Below are 27026 nucleotides of genomic sequence, written 5' to 3'. Positions count from 1 at the left end.
CACAAACTTTTATTTTGGATCCGATTATTCGTGATTAATCATTGCCCATCACAAGTTTAATGTAATCATAATGACACCAGACTTGTCCCAGACAGCAACATAGTGTCGGCCCAGATCCGGCCCACATCCGGTACACATGGATTCCACACGGCCCAGATGTGGGCTGGATCTGGGCCGACACTATGTTGCTGTCTGCGGTGAACTTGATTTGATTTTCAAAGTAAGACTTTGTTCACTGTCAATCTATATGCATAGATGCATAAATGCATATATATCATATTATGCATCAAGCAACATATTATGCATCATGCATTATGCATATATATACAGTGTATGTATATGTATTTATGCATCGCCTACCAGGCACACATTTACCGTTTAGTCGGTAGAAAGGGAAGATTCTGTTTTTGTTTGTCCAGAGAAAGTGAATGTAATGGTGTTTTCGATAATGAAATGAATCCCTGGGTTAATCCCTGATGCCATTAGAGCAGAATACAGGCTCAAAGTGAATCTCCGGACCCTCAGGACAACATGACCAGTGCAGGGTCTTGTAAACTCCCCAACAGCCTCAGCAGAACCTAAGAAGCTATTATCTGCAGTGGAGCCGTCATCATTAAGCATCATTAGCATGCCTTCGACACCGTGGGCTGTTGATTTGACATGTAGATTTTAGACGAGTCTGAGCCTCGGACCCAAAATCCCCCCCTCAGGCCTTGCTCTTCTTACTTTGGGATTTTTATGACAAAGTTAGGTTTCTACAAATTACTTTGATGTTTTTTTATATTTTTTTCTATGGCAGTTTATTATTGGGGATTCTTTTTCCAGATAAACATGCCCCTAAAAGAGATGAAAAAAAAAAAAATTTAATTAAAAACTTTTTATGTGTTTTGACCGTTCATTTACATGACAACTGCGTTTTGAGAGCCTGAAAAGGCAAACTTTGGAAAATACGGCTTAAAAAGTACACGTTTTAGAAAATCGTCTCAGTGTAAACCAGAGCCCGTCTACGGAGAGCCTGGCCACTCCCTATTAAGTCCTGTTGTACCGAATTTTGGTTGTAGTTCCTCCAGAGCTCCACTGGGGGCGATCGCCCATGAGTGCAGAATGAATGGGAGTCTATGGGGCTAGACGGCTAAATTTGTCTCTTTCACCCGATTGCCGTTGAGAAATCTCAGATTTGATTGTAGGTTTTTCAAGTTCAACATGGGTTATAGGTCGAAAGTTGAATGAACGAGTACTTATGTCCTTTCGATTTCTTACAGGTTGAGTTGTTGTTGCCCATAACACGCTAGCATTCTGCTAATGAACGCTGATTGGTCAGTGAAGGACTGATTACGACCAGAGATACCGCTTGATGGCATCGTGGCATCCGAAGCGGGACCAGAAACAAACAAAACAAAAACTCTTCTAGCACGTGTGTTTGCCTGTGTCAGCTGTGTTGTGTGTTTGCCTGTGTCAGCTGTGTTGTGTGTTTGCCTGCGTCAGCTGTGTTGTGTGTTTCCCTGTGTCCGCTGTGTTGTGTGTTTCCCTGTGTCGGCTGTGTTGTGTGTTTCCCTGTGTCGGCTGTGTTGTGTGTTTCCCTGTGTCAGCTGTGTTGTGTGTTTGCCTGCGTCAGCTGTGTTGTGTGTTTGCCTGTGTCAGCTGTGTTGTGTGTTTGCCTGTGTCAGCTGTGTTGTGTGTTTGCCTGTGTCAGCTGTGTTGTGTGTTTGCCTGTGTCAGCTGTGTTGTGTGTTTGTTGTGTTGTGTGTTTGCCTGTGTCAGCTGTGTTGTGTGTTTGCCTGTGTCAGCTGTGTTGTGTGTTTCCCTGTGTCAGCTGTGTTGTGTGTTTGCCTGTGTCGGCTGTGTTGTGTGTTTGCCTGTGTCGGCTGTGTTGTGTGTTTGCCTGTGTCGGCTGTGTTGTGTGTTTGCCTGTGTCGGCTGTGTTGTGTGTTTGCCTGTGTCGGCTGTGTTGTGTGTTTGCCTGTGTCGGCTGTGTTGTGTGTTTGCCTGTGTCGGCTGTGTTGTGTGTTTGCCTGTGTCAGCTGTGTTGTGTGTTTGCCTGTGTCAGCTGTGTTGTGTGTTTACCTGTGTCAGCTGTGTTGTGTGTTTGCTTGTGTCAGCTGTGTTGTGTGTTTGCCTGTGTCAGCTGTGTTGTCGATGCCTCAAGAGAAAAGAAAGTGCAGAGCGCGAAAGCACCAAAGTGACTGAAGGATTGCCGTAAAGCAGTGTCTCTGGTCGTACGATGTGTATGACGTCATTGACATTTTAAAAGACTTTTTAAAGCAAATAAGTGACTCTAAAAAATCTAACACCCAGCAATGTGTAATTTCTTTGCATCTCCTTTCGAATACAACATTCAAATTACTAGACAAAAAATTATATCTTGAGAAAAGTGGATTTTGAGGGGTATAGCTCCATAGACCTCCATTCATTCTGCACTCGTCCTGTGAGCGCCCCCATGTGGAGCCAGAGTGGAACTGCAACCAGTTCAGAAGCCGGAAGTTTACTGAGAGTGGAAGTTCTCCCCTTATTAGACATTCTCTGGTATTACGCGTTCAATCTGTAGGTGCATTGCGTTTCTTTACCAAGTGACATCGCCATCTACTGGCCTGGCAGCAGAATACAGCGTTTCTAGTCATTTTCATGGATCCGTGTGAACAGGGATCGTTTTGACAACGTCATCGCCTGTATGCAAAAATTGCAAAGGAAAAACGTTTCGTTTTTAGTACATCGTTGCGGTGTAAACGTACGCTAGGGTGGGTTCACACACAACGCTGTTAGAACGAGAGACGCTGGTCAGTGCACGAGAAAAAGTGGTTGCGTTTTCAATAAGTTAAACTTGTTTTAACTAACGCAAAGTTTCTCAGGGAAACGCAAAACGTTTTGCAAGTGCAAAGTTTCTCAGGGAAAGATAATTTTTCCTCCATCTCATATTTGTTTTCCTTTAGGGGGTTTAGGGGTGTAGCGTTGTTTTTAAAAAGTTGAAGGTTTTAAAGCAAAGCATTTTTAGACGCTGCAAAAAGACGCGAGACGCAGCGGTCAAACATGTCCGTCTAGCCAGTGTTTACACAGAAAAACAATGGAAGATTATGAGTGGAATGGAAAACACATTCTGTGTGAACGGCCCAAATTTAGGCAATTCTTGGCTAGAAAAGTTGAGAAATAAGACTAGATGCAAGGAAGACTACGAAACTGACTACATGTAGCCTAACTAATGTTTAGATAGCCCCACACTTTAGATAGTTTATCTGATTATTTGATGACAAACCTAGAAGCTGCTAAATTATATCTCTGCTATCTGTACATACATAAAAGTCTTGCATAATAACACTTTAGCACGGTTTTCCTCCGGGAATATTAAGCAGTTCATTGAGGTAATTTCCTTCAGCTAACTGAGAATGTAGTCTATTGGCGTAGAGTGTGTGTTAACTGTCTGTGAACCATAAAAAAATTAGTTCATGTCAGGTTTATCTTATGCAGGGCAGATGTATGGGATTGGGAAACCGCAGGGATAATGTAACATACGGATCATCGGTTGAGAATATCGATGGAGGAAAACAGCTGACAACTTCTTAATCATATATTCTTTGACTTACAGTGAAAGAGTGTTATTAATAATACAACAAATGAGCCGGAACAAAAACAAGTGTCAGACTCAGAGTGAATGATTGCCATGATTCAATATGTGTAAACATTACCTCATATTCTTCACCTGATTGTTGAGACAGGGAGCGAAACAGGCTACTGGAATATCAAATAAAAGTTGTTCAGGGGTACATTTTGATGCAACCTACACCTTTTATTTCCCCTACAAATCTGTGGTATTTTACACGTTTTTTATGCTTAAGATTGTGAATTAATGTGCGTTTGGCATTCACATGATGCTAAACTAATGATGTGCTACCCTAAGCATATCTGTTGTGTAAAATATTTTATTTTATTTTATGTTACCTTGACTGAACTTCATGGAAGCTTGTTTCTGCCACAGAATAACACATTTTAAAGGATATTTCGGACTTTTTATCTCGCAATTTCGAGTTTACATCTCGTAATTCTGACTAAATTGTGAGATATAAACACAGTTGCAAATTATGAAAATGTCCAATTCTAAGGGAAAAATACTTTTGTCCTCAGAATTGCAAGTTCTGACAAAGTATCTCACAATTGCGGCTTTATAACACACAATTGCGACTTTATAACAAAATTCTGACTTTATAACACAATTGCAACTTTGTAACACGCAATTCTGACTTTATAACACACAATTGCGACTTTATATCACACAGTTCTGACTTTTTAACAAAATTCTGACTTTATAACACAATTGCGACTTTATATCACACAATTCTGACTTTATATCTCACAATTGCGACTTTATATCACACAATTCTGACTTTTTAACAAAATTCTGACTTTATAACACAATTGTGACTTTATAACACACAATTCTGATTTTTTAACAAAATGCGGACTTTATAACACAATTGCGACTTTATAACAAAATTCTGACTTTATAACACACAATTGCAACTTTATAACACACAATTCTGACTTTTTAACAAAATTCTGACTTTATAACACAATTGCGACTTTGTAACACGCAATTGCGACTTTATAACACACAATTCTGACTTTTTAACAAAATTCTGACTTTATAACACACAATTGCGACTTTGTAACACGCAATTGCGACTTTATAACACACAATTCTGACTTTTTAACAAAATTCTGACTTTATATCACACAATTGCGACTTTATAACACACAATTGCGACTTTATAACACGCAATTCTGACTTTATAACAAAATTCTGACTTTATATCACACAATTGCGACTTTATAACACGCAATTCTGATTTTATAACACGCAATTGCGACTTTATAACAAAATTCTGACTTTATATCACACAATTCTGACTTTATATCATGCAATTGTGAGATAAAAAGTCGCAATTAACTTTTTTATTTTTTTATTCTGTTGCGTAAACAAGCCTCCATAGAACACTGGAATTCATTCTGGGATTACATATGGTGCTTTAAAATGCTGTTTACATAGTCAACTCGCTAAGGTTTGGCAACAGGACAACGAGGAAATACATCAACACTGAAGAAAATGTGTTTGTGAAAGCATTTCTCTGCGGTTACAGATATTTATGGACTGATGAAGAGTTTGCATTGACGTTCCAACTGCTTGACAAAGAGGCAAATCTGATGTGAAAATGTGCCAAAACACTTCGCTTGAGTTGAAGTTCATATTCAGCGGTTGTTTAACTAGGGATGTTTATGTTGCTTGTCATTGGTTTTCAACCGAACATTCAGCCTATTGCGAAAGTGCATTACATGGTGCCATGAGCACATCAAAACACTGAAACGAGATACAATTAGCAAACAAGCATATATGTGAACAGTCCAGCCTAGATGTGAATGACTACACAAGCATATAACAGATGTAAAGACAACGTGCCTTTGTGTTATAATCCTCCGAGATCTAGATCTTTCCGTATAAAATCTGTGGCAGATTTATTTGCGTAGCCATCCGTCAGTGCGGAGGTTTAATTGATGTAGAAATAATCTGACTGTCAAAGGCATGTTAATACCGGCTTCCCTCGTTGCTTTCTTATGCCAGTGTATGTGGAGAATAGCATCATATCAACAGAACTGCTAAAGGCTTCGTCTAATCTCTCAGTGTGTTTGAAGAGTGAACAGGCTGATACACGACTGACTCCATCTCTGATAGCATCTGAATTTAAAAACTGGGTAAAAAACTGTCAACTTTCCGAGAAACTATTTTTGAGTTCAATGAAGGTTACCTTCAGATGCGAGTAGCCTATAAACATTAACTATTTTATATTAGCTAGTTCATAGCGATATTTCTAAGGCCTTTACATGATCAACATGATCTGAAACAATGCATGCCTTCTGTCGTCTGATTGATAGACTATTTAGCAAGTAAAAGCCTTTTAATTGTACGAAAGTGCCGTTTTTTGTGTGTTTTTTTATGCTTTTTGGGGGCCTGACAACACAAACTTTTGACAATTACAAAAATGCGAACTTGTGTTAAAGTCCCCCTGTGGTGAAAATCCAGCTTTTAATGTTGTTTATGTGTCTATGTGGTGTTTTTAATATGCTTTAAGACAAACCATGTGTAAATTCATAAGTCGACTCCATTGCTGAGTATTTTCTCCTTAAAACTGCAGTGAACCAAAGACAGTCTCAAAAACACGCTTTGAAATCGCTGGTGTTTCTGACGTCACAAAACTACCTTGTAACCAATCAGATCAACGTGTGATCGTCAACCAGTGGATCTCTGAGCTGAGTGAGTGAGTGGAGGCGGGGCTCATTTGCATATTTATAGATCTGCGTATACTAAATGAGGCAAGGGTGTTGGTTCCAAGGAAAAAACGTTTAAATATGTATTTTTGGTGATCAGAGATGAGTTTTAAGGGATAAAATGATTGACTACAGGCAGACTTAAAGGTGACGTCATGCACATGCGTGTTCAGTCTACAGGCGTGTCTACTGGCCTAGCAGCAGAATACAGCGTTTCTAGTCATTTTCACGGATCCGTGTGAACAGGGATCGTTTTGACAATGATGTCGTCTCTACACAAAAAACAAAACAAAACAAAAAACAAAGGGAAAACTTTTTTGTTTTTTAATACATTGTTGCATGAAATCCTTTACAAAAACAATGGCTAAGAAGGCAATTCAGAAGGCAGGAATCAGCATAACAGCTTCACTAAAGCAAAGACAGTGAGGAGAACTAAACTGAGGGCTTAAATACATGAGAACAAAACCTGAACAAGAAACAGGTGTGGAAAGCAATTAGTAAGCATAGCAACAAACAATGGCATAACCTAAGAAAAAAAAAACGAAGTGGGGAAATGTGGAACAAAGGAAGCAGGGAAACAATGAAATACAAACTAAAAGTCCATAAAATGTTGCACTTCTCAACAAGACACATGTTTTGAGGCATCATTCATGTGTAACACGGTAAAGTTTAATGCTTAGGGTTAAGGGTTTGTTAAAATCGCTTGACTTATAATGACTTTTTGTGCAATATTAATACCTAGTTTCATACCTAACACTAGAAAAGAACTGTTTCCAGCCCTGCGGTTTCACAGCAGGCCATGGAGACCATTTATATGCAAATACATCTGCCAGTTTCAATGTGTTCACATAATAAAAGACTGACGTTTGATCAAGACACATTGAGATCAGAGTGTTGAGGTCTCCACTTTTCATCTGACACTCACCTATAAATGCTCAGAACCGCCTTTCTCCATTTTTATCTGGTTTCTGAGCTTCATTTTGAGCGTGCTGGGATTCACACATTTATCAGCATCTGAGACGTGCGCAGCTGCATCTTTACACTCAGAGATAAATCATGTTGATGCATGATATTTACAAGGTTGCATGTGCTTGATTAAACCTGAGGTCTCTTTAATATCCCAGTGTCTCTCATAGAGCAAATGGACTTTTGCTTATCTTATATTTCTCCTGAGAAAACGACCCAAGTCTGAAATCAAACGTTAGAGGTTTCATCAAATGATCTGATCTGAGCCGAGATCCACATTTATCACACGGCTCTCTGAAATACTACACCATTTCCCGGTCAGATATTTCATAATATCCTAATATTCAATGAAAAAAAATTATAATGCACAATTCCATCAAAATATCTCAGTTTATAGAGAAATGCAATTCCAAGAAAAACTTGCATGTTTAATGTTATTTATTTACATTTACATTTATGCATTTGGCAGACGATTTTATCCAAAGCGACTTGCATTGCATTCATACACATTAACATTCTTATTTATATTTTATAAATTCTTATTACATTTATGGTAATACGACATATCAGGTTTCACAATCATGTGAGTTTTATTATGAAATTCATTTTTATTTTATTTTGATGATGTAGTGTAACAGATCACTAAAGCACGAAGCTATGGAAGCTCATGTAAATACAATTAAAAAGTCATAATTAGGAGATAAAAAGTCAAAAATATGATTTTAAAAGACATAACTGTGAGATAAAATTCTAAAATATGACAGTCAAATTATGGCTAAAATGTCAAAATTATGACATACTAAGTTATCAAAATTATGGGATTAAAAAGTCAAAATTATGACTAAAAAGTCAAAACAAAAAACAAAATTATAATGTCATAATTTTTATTTTTAATGTCATAATTTGTGACTTTTTATGTCATAATTTTGTCATCACTAAATATTGTGTTTTTTTTCCCCTTTTGTTGGTGGAAATGGGCTTCCATATGAAGCAGCCAATCATGTTTTCTGTTGTACTATAATTATAATAAACATAAATAAACATCAGAGTGTGTGGATAAAACTTTTTATAAAACATAAAACTAAAACATTTTTTTTTACACTTTTTTTTGAATAAATCTCATAATAAATGTAAAAAAATGTTTGTTTTTTATTTACAGCCACCATTTAAATTCATTTATCATATATGATTCTTATATGATTCATAAATTCATATATGATTCATAAATCTTTTTTTTTTAAGTTATACATATATTTTTATATTATAACTAGTAGTTTATATTTGTTTTTGTTTTAAAGTCAGAGCTGTTTATTAATCATTCATAAGTCAAAATGTGTTTTTGGGCCACAGTCATGAATCAGGTCACATATGTTACACTCCCTGGTCAATGTACAACAGAGATTTTACATTAAATGCTAAAAACCCAGACCACATGTCATGGCGATATCTTGTAAATATGAGATTGTGAACCCTATAGGTGTCTTGCACATTTTTCAATTGAATCTGCAGCATGTGTGGAATTTCAATTGGATAAAAGGAATCAATTTACTGGGAGGTTTAATTTGCACATTTTGATTAGTCCCATTTCTCAGAGCTGTTCCCAATGAATACAAACTGTGTCTGATATGCTAAGCAATGCCATCACCCTCTCTCATTACCATGCCAAACAGACATTAGAGGAGGCCAAGAGGATTGAACACGCAGACCTGCGGCACCTGAGGGTTTTGTTAACACTGAGACACTCCAAAGGCCCTTTTATAGGCAAGTCACTTCACACTGCGGGCATCTTGGTCAGACTTTTTTTCAGGCTCTACTAGAACAGGTTTTCCTGCTTGAATGTTGATTATTTTCCTCATATTCTCCATTGTTGCGGCTCCTCTCTTCCCAGTCTGTCAGTAACGCTCTGTTTAGTTCTCTATGAAGCCCCTCCTTCTGAAAAGCACACTGTGCTCTGATTGGTCGGCTGGAGCAGTGTGTTGTGATTGGTCGAGCACTTCGAGTGTGTTTAGGAAATGTCCCGCCCCTTCCCATAACCGCCAGTTTAACACACTACTAACTAACTCAACCAGGCCCCGCCCCTTTATTCTGCGTATGAATTATTATAATGAGGAATATTGTGGCGTGTTCGTTCAAGAAACAGGGAGTTCAGAAACACTGACACTGATATAATAACTTTGCAAAGCTTTTTCATGCTCAAAAAGCAACATTAAACACTAAATAAAGATGAACATAGGACCCCTTTAATGCTGAGAATGCAATGCATACTTGCATCAAGTAATGATGCATCAATGCATGACACTAAACTCACATAGGCTACTTACATAGAGTTTCAAGCATCAAGGCACACAAATGTACGTTTATGACTGTGCCAGCCATGTCACATTTACAGTGTTTCAATAAAGCTTTGCATTTCTAATGTGACACAGTGTCTTCCACGATGAAATCTAAAAATGTGTCTTCTAAAAATTCCCATCGTGACTCATTGAGGTCTAAATTCATTTAGACTCAGTATCAAAGGCGCAGTAGATCAATGGCAGAGAATGGCTTCGGGTCTGCAGCGAACGACCCCGTAATTTAAATCAACTTAACACCGTGAAAGAGACTCGGGCCTTTAATGACTAGCCTTTGGTAACTGAATCAACTCCTTAATAGAAGCCAATCAAAGCCTGCAGCAAAATACAGGCAAGGAGTGAAACATATTATTCTCAGCTGCACATCCATCAGGTGAAATATAGAGTTTGAGGGTCATGTTTAGATGTTGATGATGAGAGAATAGACTAATGATATATATATTTTTCATATATATGTTGAAAACAGTTATTTACATTTTTATTTCAGGATTCTTTGAAAAATATGTTAATGTATAAGGGAGTCGGGAGAGGATTGTAGGAATATTTTTTGCTATTGAATATCCCTTCCAATACATACATATACACTATACCAGTCAAAATTTTTTGGATTTTTTGTGTTTTTAAAAGAAGTCTCTTCTGCTCACCAAGGCTGCATTTATTTGATGAAAAAACCCAGTAATATTGTGAAATATTATTACAATGTAAAACAGCTGTTTTCTATGTGAATATATAGTAAAGTGTAATTTATTCCTGTGATCAAAGCTGAATTTTCAGCATCATTACTCCAGTCTTCAGTGTCACATGATCCTTCAGAAATCACTCTAATATGATGATTTGATGCTCAAGAAACATTTTTCATTATTATATGTTGAAAACAGTTATTTACATTTTTATTTCAGGATTCTTTGATGAATAGAAAGTTCAAAAGAACAGCATTATTACAGTATACATTTAAGAAGTGTATATTCATTCGACTTCCTGTAGCCATTGTTCGTTTAGTAACACAACACCGCCCTCTGCCAACCGCTCCACGACAGCCACGACCTGTCAATCACCAGCCAAGCCCCGCCCACCGGCAGCTTCCACTGTAGCCGCTTCCTGTCAATCACCAGCCAAGCCCCGCCCTCGGGCAGCTTTCACTGTAGCCGCTTCCTGTCAATCACCAGCCAAGCCCCGCCCATCGGCAGCTTCCTCTACAGCAGCTTCCTGTCAATCACCAGCCAAGCCCCGCCTACCGGCAGCTTCCACTGCACCCACGACCTGTCAATCACACACCAAGCTCCTCCCTCCACCAAATTTTGACTGTAAACATCCCGCCGAGAGCGCGCGCCATCTTGATCGGATTCAATGAGAGGAAGCGCTTGCTAACTTCTCTCCGCGGGAGGGGAGAGAAAAGCCTGGCCGCAATCAACACGGATAACATATTTTGAATGGTACGTTATGGAAAATGTGTATTATTGCGGATTCATTTGCGTGTGAAGTCTAATTTACGAGCAGGAGAATTAAATTTGACGCCGTTGCTAATCAACAGTTGGCTAATGCTAATAGCTAACGATAGCTTGAAAATAACCTGGCTGTGCAAGCTGTGTTTAAATATTAATCCGTTGTAACTTTAAATCGTTATATGTGACAAAGAAAAATAATTTACAATCATGTATATATGTGTAAAGTGATATAAGCTTTGGTTATTTAAAGCTAACTAGCTCAGCTTGCTAAGCAACAACTTAGCCAAACGCTTGTGTGGAAAATAACGCATTTGTTTTGCATCGTTAATAAATGCATTTTTTGTCATATTTTGCGTGCAATAATCATTTTTAAAAACTTTGCATTGGATTATGTGGCGTTTTGGGTCCGTGGAATTGTGTTTAACCTCGATTTCGTCATGTTTTAATGTTGGTGTAAAGGCGGGCAATGTAAGCTAAACATGCAACACAGTCAATCCAAAGATGTATTTGTGATTGCTTGCGTAAGATTTGACGTATGCATGTTTTAGATTAATCTGCATATACTGTGTCTCAAACCCTAGTGAGTTGCTGTTAGATAACATTTGTGTGCATGTTGAAGTGAATGAGACTTTATTGTAGTCCTAGTTTTGAGTGAATCCTGTCGTGTCTCCTCCAGGTGTAGCAGAGAGGTCTCAGAGGATTGACCAGACACCAGGGCAATGTTTTACGCCCACTTCGTCCTCAGTAAACGTGGGCCGCTGGCCAAGATCTGGCTGGCGGCCCATTGGGACAAAAAACTGACCAAAGCGCACGTCTTTGAATGCAACCTGGAAAGCAGCGTGGAAAGCATCATCTCACCAAAGGTGCGTCTTTCTGCTGCATGTGGTGTGCTTTTGAGTGGTGTGTGTTCATGCATGTGCTAATTCTGTTTTTCTACTCTACTAAATAGGTGAAAATGGCTCTGCGTACATCTGGCCATCTTCTCCTGGGCGTGGTGAGGATCTACCACAGAAAAGCCAAATATCTTCTGGCTGATTGTAACGAAGCGTTTATCAAGATCAAAATGGCTTTCCGCCCAGGTATTGAATCTAAAAACCTGTAACAGTAAAAGCATTAATTTCGGAGCCACCTTGGTTTGCCTGGTAATATTTACTGGAATGCATTGTGTGTTTCCAGGTGTCGTTGATCTGCCAGAAGACAACCGTGAGGCTGCGTACAACGCCATCACTTTACCAGAGGAGTTTCACGATTTTGACCAGCCTCTTCCTGATCTGGAGTAAGAGATGTTTATTGTCTTTTTTAATTTTTTTTATTACATATTCTGTCTGTTTTAAGACAAAAGCCCTATTCGGACAGTAATTGTTTCTCATGTGGACATCTGTAAAAATAATTTACATGGCACCTCAGTGATAAAACTCATGCATTCATTGATTTATTGATTGTGGAGGAGCGAGTTTTGTAATCCCGTGAAATGCTTTTTATATCTTTGCATTTTATCTCAAAAGGTCATTTTAATTATATGGAAATTAGCAGAAACAAGTTAATGCAGCCTCTTATTTACATGAAGTAAAAATAAAGCTGCTTTTTTATTATTATTTTTTTTTATGTTGTGTATAATAGCCTACATATTTAATTCGTATCATATATTGCTGCCACAATAACGGCCCATTTCAAATGTTACCTGCTTCTATCTCTCTCCTCTTTGTTCGCTGAGGTGGAGCGGTGATGAAGTATTGTTCTTGTAAACACTTTCCAGCATTTCAGTGATAAGTGTTCACTGTACGTACGGCGCTCGGCAGTGAGCGAAAGGATTTAAACTGTGAATTTTGAAGTGATCTTTTCATGTAAACTCCGAGATGTGGATTCAGACGGCAATTAAGTTGTCAAAAAACAGTAGATTTGGATTCGGACGTCAATAAAATGACAGAGTAACCCCTGTAAATGTTGAAATTACCGTCTGAATAGGGCTATAGACAGTGTATGGGTCAAAAACAATGCAGTTTTGATCATTTTGCTTGATATAAAACTGCACAAAGGTCCTGGATTCTTATTTTAAAGTTATGCTTCTGTGATAATCTCCTCCTGAATGTGACTTTTTGCATTTGTGATTTATAAATGAAAAAATGTGTTTCAGTGATATAGATGTAGCACAGCAGTTCACCCTGAACCAGAGTCGTGTTGAGGAGATCACCATGAGGGAGGAAGTCGGAAACATCAGCCTCATGACCGACAATGACTTCGGTAAAAACTCACAAGCTGTTTATATTTATATTAAGTAGAGCTGCACAATTAATCACACAGAAACCGCACGCGATTTGGCAAAGGCTGCGATTATTTAATGCACAGAATGTTAGTGAAGTACGGCTGAACACCAGAGTCACACACACACACATCCATCTGAACACCAGAGTCTCACACACCACATATGCCCCACCGCAGTGTGATAACACACATCATTCCAGGAAACCCCCATCGCTGTCTCTGAATAAACAGAAGATTGAAACGCTTTGATTAAACATGACTAATTAACACACGACTGCCTTATTCTGTGTCAGAAGCTCATCATCTCACAGGAGGAGGAGCTCAGCTGTCCTCATAAAGTGAGTTTGGAGTAAATGCATGTTATTAAATGTTGTCTTTTGTTGGACAAGAGGTTCATAAATGCTTCTCATGTCTGGAAAGATGTTTGACTTGTGTTGCTTTTTCAAATGCACGTTATAAGCGACTCAAACTCAGAGCTTTCAGAGTGAGATGCGTTTCCTGAGCCGTACGTCACTGACAAGCTGCACATTACAAAATAATCGCAGCATTTGCGATTTCAAAATCACGATAAGCCAACTCGATTGAAGTGCGATTACGTGGAAATTGCGATTAATCGTGCAGCCCTAATAGTAAGATAAGCCGCGATGTCCATGTACTCCATAACTTGTGATGTCATGCCAGGTGACTTTGGCATGGATGATCGTGAGATGATGAGAGAGGAGAATGCTTTTGAGGTGGACATCATCCATGGATCTTCCGCCTCGAACCTGCTCCTGGAAGCGGAGCCTGGTCCCGCTCACCTCCCCGACAAACCCACGACCCTCGACTACGACGACTTCGGGGACAACAACCTGGAAAACACCGACGGGGGAATTCTGAGTAAGTTCATGTTGATTTGACCTGTGATTAGAGGCACGGGAAAAAACCCATTCATACATGAATCGCGATTTTTATCTTTTACCGGTTTGTATCGATTCACAAATTTCAAAAATCGATTTTCTAAAGCGTTACACTTCTTTAACTTTAAAATGATTTTTTTATTTTATTTGTTCTGAAAAAAGTTTTTGCACTCAAGTAAATTTCTTGACATGTGAGTGACTTGATCCTAAATTTTCAAACACATTTTATTCTAGGTAATAAAAGTATTTGGTTGCGCTTTACAGTTTTGAAATTAAAAAAAAGGTTGTACAATTAAATGCTGAGAAATAGTAATTAATAAAATGTACTTGGTATAGGGTTAGGGTTAAGGATTGTAAGGATTAAAATTTAATGTTATAACTTTAGTAAGATGTAATATAAAGTGTCAACAAATATTTGTAACTAATTTCTTGGGGTTATTATTGGAATATAAATTAAAGTTACTTAAAGTTTTTGACGTTAATCACAATAAGCCGCGAACTAGGACTACCTTAGTTAACATTAACTAAGAATGAACAATACTAAGGCATTTATTAATCTGACTTAATATTAATTTCAACATTTACTTGTACATTATTAAAATCAAAGGTATTTGTTAACATTAGTTAATGCACTATGAACTAACAATGATCAGCTGGATTATTATTAACTAACATTAACAAAGATTAAATAAATACTGTAACGAATGTATTGCTCATTGTTAGTTCATGTTAGTTAATACATTAATGAACCTAAAGTGTTACCATTCAATTTCCTATTTCTTAATACTACATGTTAAATAAACATATGCTACTGTACCTGAAAACTTAATTTAATTTGTATATTTCTTCTATTGTATTCGTCCTATTGTTTGTAATTTGCTGCTTTGTTCCTATTTTTATTACAGAAGACTGTGTGTAATGATTGTAGTCCGCTTAAAGGGCATTTGTTTTATAATATTGGAGAAAAAGTTAATAAATTTCAAGGTTCACATTTAATTCAGTACAATTTTTTTCCTTCTAGACCAATTACACCGTCTACCGCAGTCAAATAAGAAAAGTAACACAAAACAGTAAACTACAATCAAATCTATGCACATGTCGAATTTAAATTATGTACATTCTGCAATAAAAAAGCATTGTCTTCAACCGTTTGGAAAAGATAGACTAAGCGTTTTATATTAAACAACATTGCTGTTTTGTAAAAAATAAATAAATATCGAATCGTGATCAAGAATCGATTTGAATCGAATCGCGATGAACCGAAAGATTCCCGTCCCTGTGATGATCACGTGATGCTGAACTGTGTGTTTGTGTTTCAGTGGATAAGATCCTGAGCAATGACGACGGTGGAGGAATATTTGACGATCCTCCTGCCATGCCAAGCGTGATGATGCCTCAAGACCACGGCGACGATGAAGACGACTTCGATAACTTCTCTCGTGAGTAGATCCTGCAAACATTCTTGGCTCTTGAGTGAATCTATCGAGCTGTTTTCTGTGAATGTGTGTGAACTTCTGATTCATCAGCTGCTATAGTAAATAACTGCTAGAATAACATAATGCAGAGAATGTGCTACAAACCATTGTTTAATAACGATAATAAAATATAAGTTTGCAGTTTTTGTACAGCTAAAATAACTGGATGCTGATGAGACTCACTTACTTAAAAAATAAGGTGAATAAAATAACTAACAATTGTGGAAGATGGAGAACCTATTTTTTACTATTTGAATTTTTCTTGCCACTCAATCAATTTCCCCAGAAATGTAAAAAAAAATATTTTATTTGTTCTGGAAGGTTTTTGAACTCAAATTAATATTTCTTGACATGATCCTACATTTTCAAACACATTTTACTCTAAGGTTGTACAATTAAATTGTAATTAATAAAATGTACTTCGTATAGGGTTATGGTTAAGGATTGCTTTAATAATTATGCATAATTTACTGTTATTACTTTAGTAAGATGTAATATAAAGTGTCAACAAATATTTGTAACTAATTACTTGGGGTTATCATTGGAAAGCAAATCTTGATATGCCTTTTTTTTTTTTTATATTAAAGAAATGCAAAACTAACCCTGATACACAATCATGAGGGTTTACAGGGATCCTTTCTGTGATGTGAAATTTCTTGTTTCAAATGTCAAGTCAATATCTGTAGGAAATGCATTTTTAAATTATACATATGAACGTAATGCCATTGACCTCTCATGACACTTTTGTATTATTTCAGCTCCTGGCGGTCCTGACAGTCCAGAGTCTGGCCCAGTCGAGCCTCTTCCCAACACCACAGACCAGACCGAACAGACCACTCTGGTGCCCAATGAGGACGAAGCTTTCGCTCTCGAGCCCATCGACATTACTGGTAAAAATGAACGAAAAGTTCATATTTAACCCTCAGGTCATTTTGACCTGGAAATCTTTTTTTTTTTTTTTGTGTGTGTGTGTGTGTGTGTGTTCTTCAGACTTTTGTTGCACTTGAACCACGACTACACAAAATAAAAATGTATTGGATTTGAGGATTTTTTGGTAACATTTTTAAAAAGTAACAAATCCTTTCCTCGCAGGTCAATTTGACCCCCTTAGGAATGAATGGAATGTGAGGAATGCTTTGTTACACATAGAAAAACTAAAAATGCTCAAAATTCTAACTAAAAATGCTAAAACTTTAATGCTAAAATTATTTTATAATGTCTACATGTGTATCTGTAGTGAACGGCTCATTTGAGCTATAAGTACATCTAAAGGCACTTTTTGAGCTGAATTAAAAGGTTCATGCATCACAATATTTTGAATAAGTTGAAAGAATGTGATGAATGTGCTTAAATTACTATTTATTTATTATTTATTGATAAAATCTAGCAATTTAAAGGTAAATAAGATTAAAAAAACAACAAAAAATTGCATAAAAAATATCTAAAGGAAATAAAATAAGCTTTCTGGACAAAAAAAAGAAAGAAAATTTAGGGCTTGGGGTCATTTTGACCCGCGAGGGAAAGATGAGGGTAAATCATAGCTTGCCTACGCAATCTATATGTGACCCCGGACCACAAAACCAGTCATAAGGGTACATTTTTTGCAATTTTTGAAATCTTCTGAAAGCTGAATAAATAAGCTTTCCACTGATGTATGGTTTGTTAGGATAGGACAATATTTGGCCGAGATACATTTGACAAACTACTATTTGAAAATCTGGAATCTGAGGGTGCAAAAAAAAAATCTAAACATTGAGAAAATCGCCTTTAAAATTGTCCATTTATGTTTGTGGTTGAGCTGCATCCACTCAAAATATTTTTTTTTTATATATTTACGCTAGGATATTTACAAAATATCTTCATGGAACATGATCTTTACTTAATATCCTCATGATTTTTGGCATAAAATAAAAAAAGATATTTTTGACCCATACAATGTATTGCCACAAATGTACCCGTGCAACTCGTGACTGGTTTTGTGATCCAGGGTCACATATAACTGTAAATTTTGTGCCTGAATATCACTGAATAAAACACTTGTGGTGTGTCCTCAGTGAAAGAAACCAAGGCTAAGAGAAAGAGGAAGCTCATCGTCGACAGCCTGAAGGAGTTGGACAGCAAGACCATCCGGGCCCAGCTGAGCGATTACTCCGACATCGTCACCACGCTGGATTTGGCTCCTCCCACTAAGAAGCTGATGATGTGGAAGGAGACTGGAGGCGTAGAGAAGCTGTTCTCATTGCCGGCTCAACCTCTCTGGAACGGGCGTCTGCTGAAGGTGATCGGCTGATCCTGCGTCTCTTTTAAAGGGATAGTTCACCCAAAAATGAAAATCAGCCCATGATTTATTCACCATCAAGTCATCCTGGGTGTTTATGACATTCTTCTTTCAGACGAATACAATCGGAGTTATATTAAAAATGTCCTGGCTCTTCCAAACTTTATAATGGCAGTGAATGACAGTTTCTGTTTTGGTGATGGATAGATGCACTTATGATGGATAGAAGCACTTTTATGATGGATAAATGCACTCATGATGGATGGATGCACTTTTATGATGGATAGATGCACTTTTATGATGGATAGATGCGCTTTGATGGATAGATGCACTTTTATGATGGATAGATGCACTTTTATGATGGATAGATGCGCTTTGATCGACTTCAAAACAGAAACGGCCATTCACTCCCATTATAAAGCTTGGAAGAGCCAGGACATTTTTCAATATAACTCCGATTGTATTCGTCTGAAAGAAGAATGTCATATACACCTAGGATGACTTGATGGTGAATAAATCATGGGCTAATTTTCATTTTTGGGTGAACTATACCTTTAATATCAGTGTGTTAAAGCCCAGGGCTGAAATCATAGTGAATGTGTGTGTTGCAGATGTTCACTCGCTGCTTGACTCCACTGGTGCCTGATGAGCTGAGGAAGAGGAGGAAGGGAGGAGAAGCGGATAGTCTCGAGGACTTCCTGAAGGAGCTGGAGAACCCAGAAGTGCCCAGAGAGGAGCCGCTGGGTCACAGGAGTGACGTGATTGGTAAGCTTTTGCGTCGCTACACAAGCACAGCTACTTAAACGTGCGTTGTGTAATATTTAGGAGGATCTGTTGACAGAAATGCAATATCATTAGTGATGGGAAATTGGGATCATTTTACTGACTCTTGTTCGATCTCGTTCATCAGAATGAACGGATCTTTTTTCAAATCAATTCGTTCATTTAAGTGGCTTTAAATGTTATACTTTTAACAGCCAAATTCCCCGAAAACATCCACCTACGTAATCTTGACCATATTCTGAATTAAGAAATCATTAAAATGCAGTCAAAAATAATTTACAGGGAACATAATTACTTTACCTTCTTTCGTTCATTTATCATGTGACAGACGCAATGAACATGAATGACCCATCACTAAATATCATATACATAACTATGTTTTGAGTGGTGTATAAAGACCTTACATAATGAACCGTTATGTTTTTATTACCTTAGAATGAGGCATTTCTCTCTACACACATCTCGGGTCCCCTTACATCGACATGTTTCTACAGTGGCCCTGAACGGACAAATGCTTTTCGTCACTGTTACTATGTTAATACGACAGCAGTCGATGCATCAGCTACACTTTATTTGGACCATTTTGTTTTATTTTTATCTATTTACCTTTTTTAGAATTTGAAAGATAATAAAGATATTGTCTGATAAGTGAGATCTCTGTTGTCCTTCAACCAAAAAAGTAGTGCTTAAAGTCCTGGAATTACATCTTACAGTCTCTGTACAAACCCTGTATTTGGGGGTTCAGTATCATCTACAAGATTGAAAGCCCCTGGCTTTAACACATTAGTGTTATAGTCATTTAAAAGCTTTTTTTGTGCCCTACAGATCAGACCATCATGGAGGAGCACAGTTTGCTTCAGGCGTCCTCTATGGAGGGCAGCAGAACCGCTCTCGACGAGTCCATGATGCCGCCTCCATCTCGCCAGCGGGGAATCAAGCGCAAGTCGCTCGAGAAAGAAGCAGCGTTGCCTGTAAGTTAACTTAAATAGGCTCCGATACTGCCATTCTTTGCTGGATCAGGTATCAGATGAGACCGATCCAAATCCGATATTGTGCGTATACTATTGTGTGTTATTGTTAAGCCTCACAAAAGGCACAAAAACATTAAATAGTATTGGTCCATCGCTACAGATAATCATTCTGCCTAGCCCTCTGGTGCTCTTTGCGCAACGTCAAAAATTACCGATTTTAATTGTTTTTTGTTTTGTTTTTTTCAATGAAATGAATGTACTATATTTTAGATTGAAAATGTTTTTTATTTAATATTTTGTAATTTTAGGGGATTTTTTTATTCTAAATTATATTAACGCTGTATTTATAATAAATTTATTCACTTTTTAAGCATAGACCTGAAAATTAAATTTCCAGCTTAAACTGTCGTGAATCTTGAATACTTTAGAGCAACTGATGCAAGTTTGATCTCTTTTCAAAGACGACACTTGGCAGATTATTGCTGAAGTGAAAAAAGTTTTAAAAAGTGAACTTAAAAAAAGAAACAGAATTTTACGTGTAATTTTTATATTAAATGTATATTTTCAAAAAATCACGTTTTACTACTCAAAGCCATAAATCTAAATGAGTTGTTCAAAATTTGAGCTTTATCTAAAAAAAATTAGCTTTCAGTCAGATTGTTTGGCTGCAGTACCAAAAGTTTCCACTAGATGAAATCATTTTTAACTGCGAGGAGCAGAAGTGACTATTTTTTTATAGGACCATTTAATGTCCATGATATTTTTTTTCAAGTGCCAAAACCTTTACCAAGTTTCGTACCATTCCAATGAATTAAAAAAAAAGTAAATTTTTTCGGTCAAAAATGACCGAAGAGCGCCAGAGGCCTAGTAAATGTTTTGAAACCGAGCCTAACAGTGCACAATTGTCGTTCCAGCAAATGGAAGTGTTGGATCAGACGCTTCAGCCCGTGGATCAGTCGGTCCTTTCCCATGAGCTGGAGATGCCCCAAGTGGATCTTCCTCCTGAGGACATCACAAACCTCTCTTCACTGGTGCCAGAACTGGACCTGTTAGACGACAAGGGCAAGGACAAGGACAAGGACGACAGCGACGAAGAGGTGAGGCACTCAGCATTTACAGCTGGAAGAAAATCTCTCAAAATAGTTCACGATTCTGGAGAGACGACTAAACCAAATATTGTGTAGTTTACTAGAGGTTCTGACAAAATGTTAATGCAGTTGCTGCAGTCGATTTAAGAAATATTTAATTCGTTAATAAGAAATATTTTGATGATTTAATGACTTGCTCATAAAGACTTAACCTGTTTTTATTATAAGATGAATCAGTGGTTTTTTTAACAAATCTCTTGAATTAATGAATGAATGATTCAATGACTCACTCATAAAGACTTCACTTGTTTCATTACTGGATGAATCACGTTTTTTAAATGAATCTCTTGAATGAATGATTCAATGACTCACTCATAAAGACTTCACTTGTTTCATTACTGGATGAATCACGTTTTTTAAATGAATCTCTTGAATGAATGATTCAATGACTCAATCAAAGACTTGTTTCAATACTGGATGAATCAGCGTTTTTGAACGATTCTCTTGAATGAATGAATGATTCAATGACTCACTCACAGACTTCAGTTGCTTAATTACTGGATGAATCAGCGTTTTTGAATGAATCTCTTGAATGAATGATTCAATGACGAATAAATTTTTGAAAAGTCACTTGTCGCCACCTACTGGTGTAACGATGTAACAGATACAATCTTTATCTGAAGCATCAAGTTACTTTCAGAAGGTTATTTACTTTATTTTGATCACTACCGTAGACATCAGTGTTTATATCCCAACTATCCCAGTACTTCTGTGATAATCTGAATTATTGTAACAGAAATAATGATACTGTGTGTTTGAAAAGCAAATTCGCAGATCTGAATGTTCGCTGTGATCTTATAGAATATTCAGCTGAATCATTAGCATTTCTGAATAAGCTCACTTATGTTTGAATCGCGATCTTTTAACGATGCAGCTCCAACATTGGTGTCACTGATAATTGTTGGATTTGTTTTAAACAACAGGGCGAAGAGGGACAAGGAGACCAGGACCAAGAGGAGAGGAGGTGGAACAAGAGAACTCAGCAGATGCTTCACGGCCTGCAGGTTTGTGTTTGTGTTTGTGTTTGTGTTTGGACCATATACTGTCAAACTAAAATTATTCAGACACCAGATATCATTTCTTTACTAGTGTGTGCAGGACACTATAGATCATTTATGTAAGTGAGGAGAGCAAAATAAACTAAACTGTGACATATTATACCCAAATATTCTTCATACCAGTAAAATGTATACAAATTTGGGACCAAATATTACTCAGACACTTTGAGCTGATCATGTTTTGCTGAAGTGTGTTTTCTTTAATTGCTAATGCTCTTTTTACACACAGACTGAACTAAATGAAGCATTGCTTGGTGATTGGTTGAGCTAAACTGGTATTATCTAATTGTGTAGTTAAATTTACCAGCTGACAGATATTCAACATAATTCATGTGTGAGACAGTCTAACAGAAGGACGGACAAAACCAGTCAAATATCCTCTGAGTTCTGCTCATATTTTATCACCATTTTCTAAACTATAGCGAATAAACTGTGATAATGTGAGAGATGTTGAAGGAGTCTGAATAAATTAATTAGGGCCGTTAGTCGACCAAAATTGTATTAGTCGTTTAGTTGCAGAAAAAAAACTTGAAAAAGTGGCGAAATAACGGACAGATCGTTAACAGCAGGAAATACTAACATTCGCCCGTCATTCATCGACCTCAAATATGGATCATCACTTGAAATGTGATACTTTACAAGAAACTTTACAAGTCGCTCGCTCTAATGTTAACCTAGATAAATGTTATTAATACGCTATTATTAGGCACATACATGATGTACAGGCGCCGGAGCATCACTGCGTTTGACTTACAAATACCCGTCATTTTCAGTCATACAGATTAGAGTTATGCAAACTGTAAAGGGTCTACTTTTATTTTTGTACTCACAATAACAATAAAACATTGTGCTTTTGTAAAATAATGGCGCTTTGTCAATTCGGTCTTGAATTTGAGCGCATCTCATAAATGAACCGAATTAGAAATGAGAAATATAGCGATAGAAAGCTTGATATTTTTACATTTTGAATGAACAGATTCCAATGGAAAATTAACATTCTCAGATTATGTAATTCTGAATGAAACGGGAGATGACGAGTCGGCATAGACGATTTAATCTCTGCAGCCGAAAACACAGAAAACATTACCAATAAATTACTGTTTAGACCGTCTCAATCTGTTGTTTCCACAACGCATTCACAATCATTACGTTTGCCGGTGCGTCGGGCCAAGCTTTATGTTTGCGCTGATTAGGCTATACGTATTTTATATAGGCAATTAAAGGTGCATTATTATAATTTATGGCTTATTAAAATGAACGACTAATAGTCAAGTAGAAAAATCAGTAACACTTTACAATAAGTTAACTTAGTTAACATGAACTAAGAATGAACAATACTTCTTCAGCATTTATTAATCTTAGTTTTATTAACTAATACGTCATTAAAATCAAAGGTTGTATTTGTTAACATTAGTTAATGCACTGTGAACTAACATGAACAGACAATGAACAGCTGGATTATTATTAACTAACATTAACAAAGATTAACTAATACTGTAACAAATGTATTGCTCAGTGTTAGTTCATGTTAGTTAATGCTAGCGCTGCACGATATTGAAGAAAAATGCGATAACTCATTAAATAATGCTTAAAGTGTATAAAATAAACTTAAATGATCTATTATATAACCTACATGCGTGTTTCACATTCTTTTCGTGGCAAGAAAACATCCCTAAACTTCTGACAGTGAACATCAGTGTTTTACTGTATATCAGAAGTGTTATTTTAGCATCAGTGTAAACCTCGGGGTTCAGGTTATCCTACATTAGGGTTATTTAACAACACAAACTGAATAATCAAATGTAAAAATAAACACTGCTTAGTTTTCACTGTACGAATTAAATATATCCTGATTCTTATTAAAGCTACAAAAGTTATTCAGCCAAGAGCAGCGAGTGATTTTGCTTTTGTTCATGACTCCAGTTACTGCGAGCCGTTGTGTTATTCATATCACGATATATACATCAGGGGCCGGTTCCACAAAGATAGACTCTGACTATGGCTTAGATATAGTAGATAGTCAGACTTCAGATAGACATCTAAATCAGACCGTTGCACAAAGCACTGAAGACTCTGACTATCTGAAGTAGGACTACACTGCAATGCATTCTGGGTAAAATAAGACACTTTTCAAAACGAAAAACATGGCGGATTGAGTAAGCGCATTCAGCCGCTCAGCGCAGTTTACCCCAGCGGAGAATATGTGTTTGCTGGAGGAGTGTAACAGTCACAAGGACATTTTGCTCGGGGAATTTAGTGGAGAACGTAGTAACAAGAAGAAATGTTTAAATTATGAGCCATTTTCCCTTTTCTTTTGGCTGTTTGTAATGTTGCCAAGGTGACCGAGTCTTAGACCTGAGTTAGCCTGGGGGTGAGGTGTCTATTTCTGGTCTAAATTAACTTGCATTGCAAATTTCAGACTTGTCTAACACTATAGACCGGTCTAAAACAGCTTTGTGAAACCGGCCCCTGCGATATTTCCATATATTGTGCAGCCCTAGTTAATGCATTAACTAATGAATCTTATTTGGGCGGCCCTAATGTTCACGCATGACCCGAGAAAGACGTTCAAAGCTCGTTTCCTCATGTTGTCCTGTGCTTGACAGCGTGTGGTGGCTAAAACCGGAGCCCAGTCCATCAGCCTCCTGGAGCTGTGCAGAAACAACAACAAGAAACAGGCGGCGGCGAAGTTCTACAGCTTCCTGGTGCTGAAGAAGCAGCAGGCGATCGAGCTGACGCAGGCCGAGCCCTACAGCGACATCATCGCCGCGCCCGGCCCGCGCTTCCACATTGTATAGACGCCTCATCTGATTTGTTTTTAGTAGTTGTATTTAACAGTTTTGTTTTGCTACTGTTGCTTTTTGTATCTGTTTTTGTTCTTTGGGGCCAATTTAAAAAAAGGATTTTTGAGTCAAACCCTATAGATCATGAAAACATTGTATCCATAAAGTAAGGTGTTAAATGCTTAGTACATGTTGGACCTCTATATCGACGAGACCGTTGGGATCTTTCAGATTCACTACTTGTTTTTTTGTTTTTTGTTTTTGTTTTTTCCCTCATTGTTCTGTTTTTATTTTCCTTCATAAGCTTTATCCCATTAAGTTTTACATTTTGTAGTGAGTTAGTAATGTGTACATTTTAACTTTTTAATAATGTCACAGTTGAGAGACAAAGGTTTATTTTTGGAAACCCATTTGGATTTAATTACACAATAGTTCAATGTTTTGTATCTCTCTTTTAATGGCAATTATGATTATTAAAGGTTTCTTAAACTCCTAAATACAATTGGAATTTGTATGCACTTGATTAAATTTTGATATGGATTGAAAAAATAAGTCGCCTATGTTCCTCTTTTTACCTGGTTCTTTAGTGTTGTGTGTGTGCGTGTATTTATATGTGTGTATGTGTATATATATATAGTAGAATTTGTTAAAAAAAACAGAACTGTAAATATGGTTCCCAAAATATGAATATAACGTCAAAACTGCAAAATTTAGATAAAAATAGGATACAAGCACAAACACGATTCTAGCACAAACATTAAAGGAAAAGTTTATTTAGTGTTGTGTGTGTGTATATATAAAATGACCATTCCATTTATAATGTCCATTGCAAGACTCGTAAAGTTTAATCTAAATTAACTCAATCTCAGTGTTTTTGCCATCTTTAAAAGGACTGTAACCTTCAAATGCAATATGTAAATTCTTTATGAATCTACAGTGCCCAGATTACCTAATATACACTAATCATACAGCAGATCATGCTGTGTGGAATTTTATATCCCACAATGCAATGTTCTACCTGAATAATTGTTCGACCAGACTTTTATTACACAAACACACAAACCCACTCTTTTTTATTTATTCTAATAATGATAACTGCAGTAATAAGGTTTGACGACATTATAACACTGCCGTTTCAAACTTTTACTGTTGCTTAATGTGCAATGTTTCACATACTAAAAATAATAGTGATCTAAGGCTTGTTTGTACATGGTGAATAGAGCCATTGCGCTGAGTGTGGTCAGTGAACTTCTAGCGTGAGTTGCTTAATTATTACGTGAATAATATCCAAATTCCAGCATTTTTGCTTTTGATTTCAGGATGAAATAATGAGAATCGCCCATTTAACTCGCATTTTTTTCGCTTTTGGCTTGCTTAGTTTGGGAAATTTAATTTAATATTCAACAATATTATTAATCTGCCTGCACTGACACCATTAATGAGAACTGAGCTGAGCTGGACGATGACAGAGCGGCTGTATAAATAAATCAACTAAATTAATAACTTTTTTTTACAACAAAAAGGAAACATCACTGATCTCACTTAAGCTGGACTGTGACGATATTTTCTTCTAGAAACAAACTTTGTTTTATTTTCCTGTTATCTCTGTAAAGCTGATTTGAAACAATCTGTATAATAAAAAGCGCTATATAAATAAAGGTGACTTAAAGTCGCGACTCTTATTTTGAAGCGTCTTCGCACCGGAAGTGGTCGCATCGTTCCGGAAGAACTTTCTTCCACGTGTTTCGGCCCGATTCCGCTCTTCTTCCGACAATGGCGACCCGTAAAGAACCCGCAGCTTCGGCTTCTAGTCCGCTGGATTCCCCGGTCAAGCAGATCCAAATCGACGGGCTGGTGAGCGATCATTATGAGTGTTGTTATCATGTTTGTTAGGGGTGTGTGTGTTGTGTTTCGGGCCGGAGGATGGTAGGGGGAGCTCAGCGTTCACCGTTTACTCGGACAGGAAGAACACTGGGAAAAACTAACACAGAAATGCTGGAAACGTACTAGTTTTGTGGACATGTACTATGGTAATACCAGGGTTTTCACCATGGTATTAATGTATAGTGGTTGTACTATGGCTAACCATCTGCTATACCATGGTAGTTTGAGATATACCATGGTACTGAAGCTAATATGGTATCTGGTCTTACTAAAAGTAACGTTACTTTACTGTAAATTAATTTCAGTACCAGGTTTATTTAAAAGTGTACAGCGTATCTTATACTGTACATCTTGATAGTTTTGTTTCATTAAGTGATGACAATACTACCGCTCAAAAGTCTGGGGTCTGTAAGA

At 37.1% G+C, this 27026-nt stretch overlaps 2 protein-coding genes across 2 annotated transcripts in view; both read left to right on the top strand.

Moving 5' to 3' along the window:
- The first annotated feature begins 10872 nt into the window (after positions 1–10872).
- rad21a (RAD21 cohesin complex component a) lies at positions 10873–25280 on the top strand. The gene is made up of 14 exons (XM_084088848.1): positions 10873–11059; positions 11748–11934; positions 12021–12150; positions 12248–12347; positions 13206–13312; positions 14015–14212; positions 15552–15671; positions 16466–16597; positions 17762–17985; positions 18597–18750; positions 19594–19739; positions 20654–20836; positions 21811–21891; positions 24552–25280. Exons 2-14 carry the CDS (start codon positions 11791–11793, stop codon positions 24741–24743), a joined length of 1911 nt encoding a protein of 636 aa, XP_083944974.1. The 5' UTR covers positions 10873–11059; positions 11748–11790; the 3' UTR covers positions 24744–25280.
- A 1147-nt stretch (positions 25281–26427) lies between these two features.
- The window catches only part of eif3ha (eukaryotic translation initiation factor 3, subunit H, a), a 77550-nt gene continuing 76951 nt past the window's right edge, over positions 26428–27026 (top strand). Inside the window, exon 1 of the mRNA XM_084089627.1 lies at positions 26428–26582. Coding sequence (XP_083945753.1) covers positions 26502–26582 — 81 coding nt within the window. The 5' untranslated portion in view covers positions 26428–26501. The remainder of the gene's footprint in view (positions 26583–27026) is intronic.

Source organism: Abramis brama, assembly GCF_963993115.1.
Source record: "Abramis brama genome assembly, chromosome: 17".
NCBI lineage: Eukaryota > Metazoa > Chordata > Actinopteri > Cypriniformes > Leuciscidae > Abramis > Abramis brama.
Note: the sequence above shows the minus strand (reverse complement) of the source record. Positions and strands in the feature narration are given on the sequence as shown.

What these genes read in the sequence shown, in the direction of transcription:
- rad21a (XM_084088848.1), top strand. Translation starts at nt 11,791, where the DNA reads ATGTTTTACGCCCACTTCGTCCTCAGTAAACGTGGGCCGCTGGCCAAG. An exon ending in TCACAGGAGTGACGTGATTG is followed by an intron (nt 18,751 to 19,593) that starts GTAAGCTTTTGC and finishes TGTGCCCTACAG; the next exon opens with ATCAGACCATCATGGAGGAG. An exon ending in AGATGCTTCACGGCCTGCAG is followed by an intron (nt 21,892 to 24,551) that starts GTTTGTGTTTGT and finishes TGTGCTTGACAG; the next exon opens with CGTGTGGTGGCTAAAACCGG.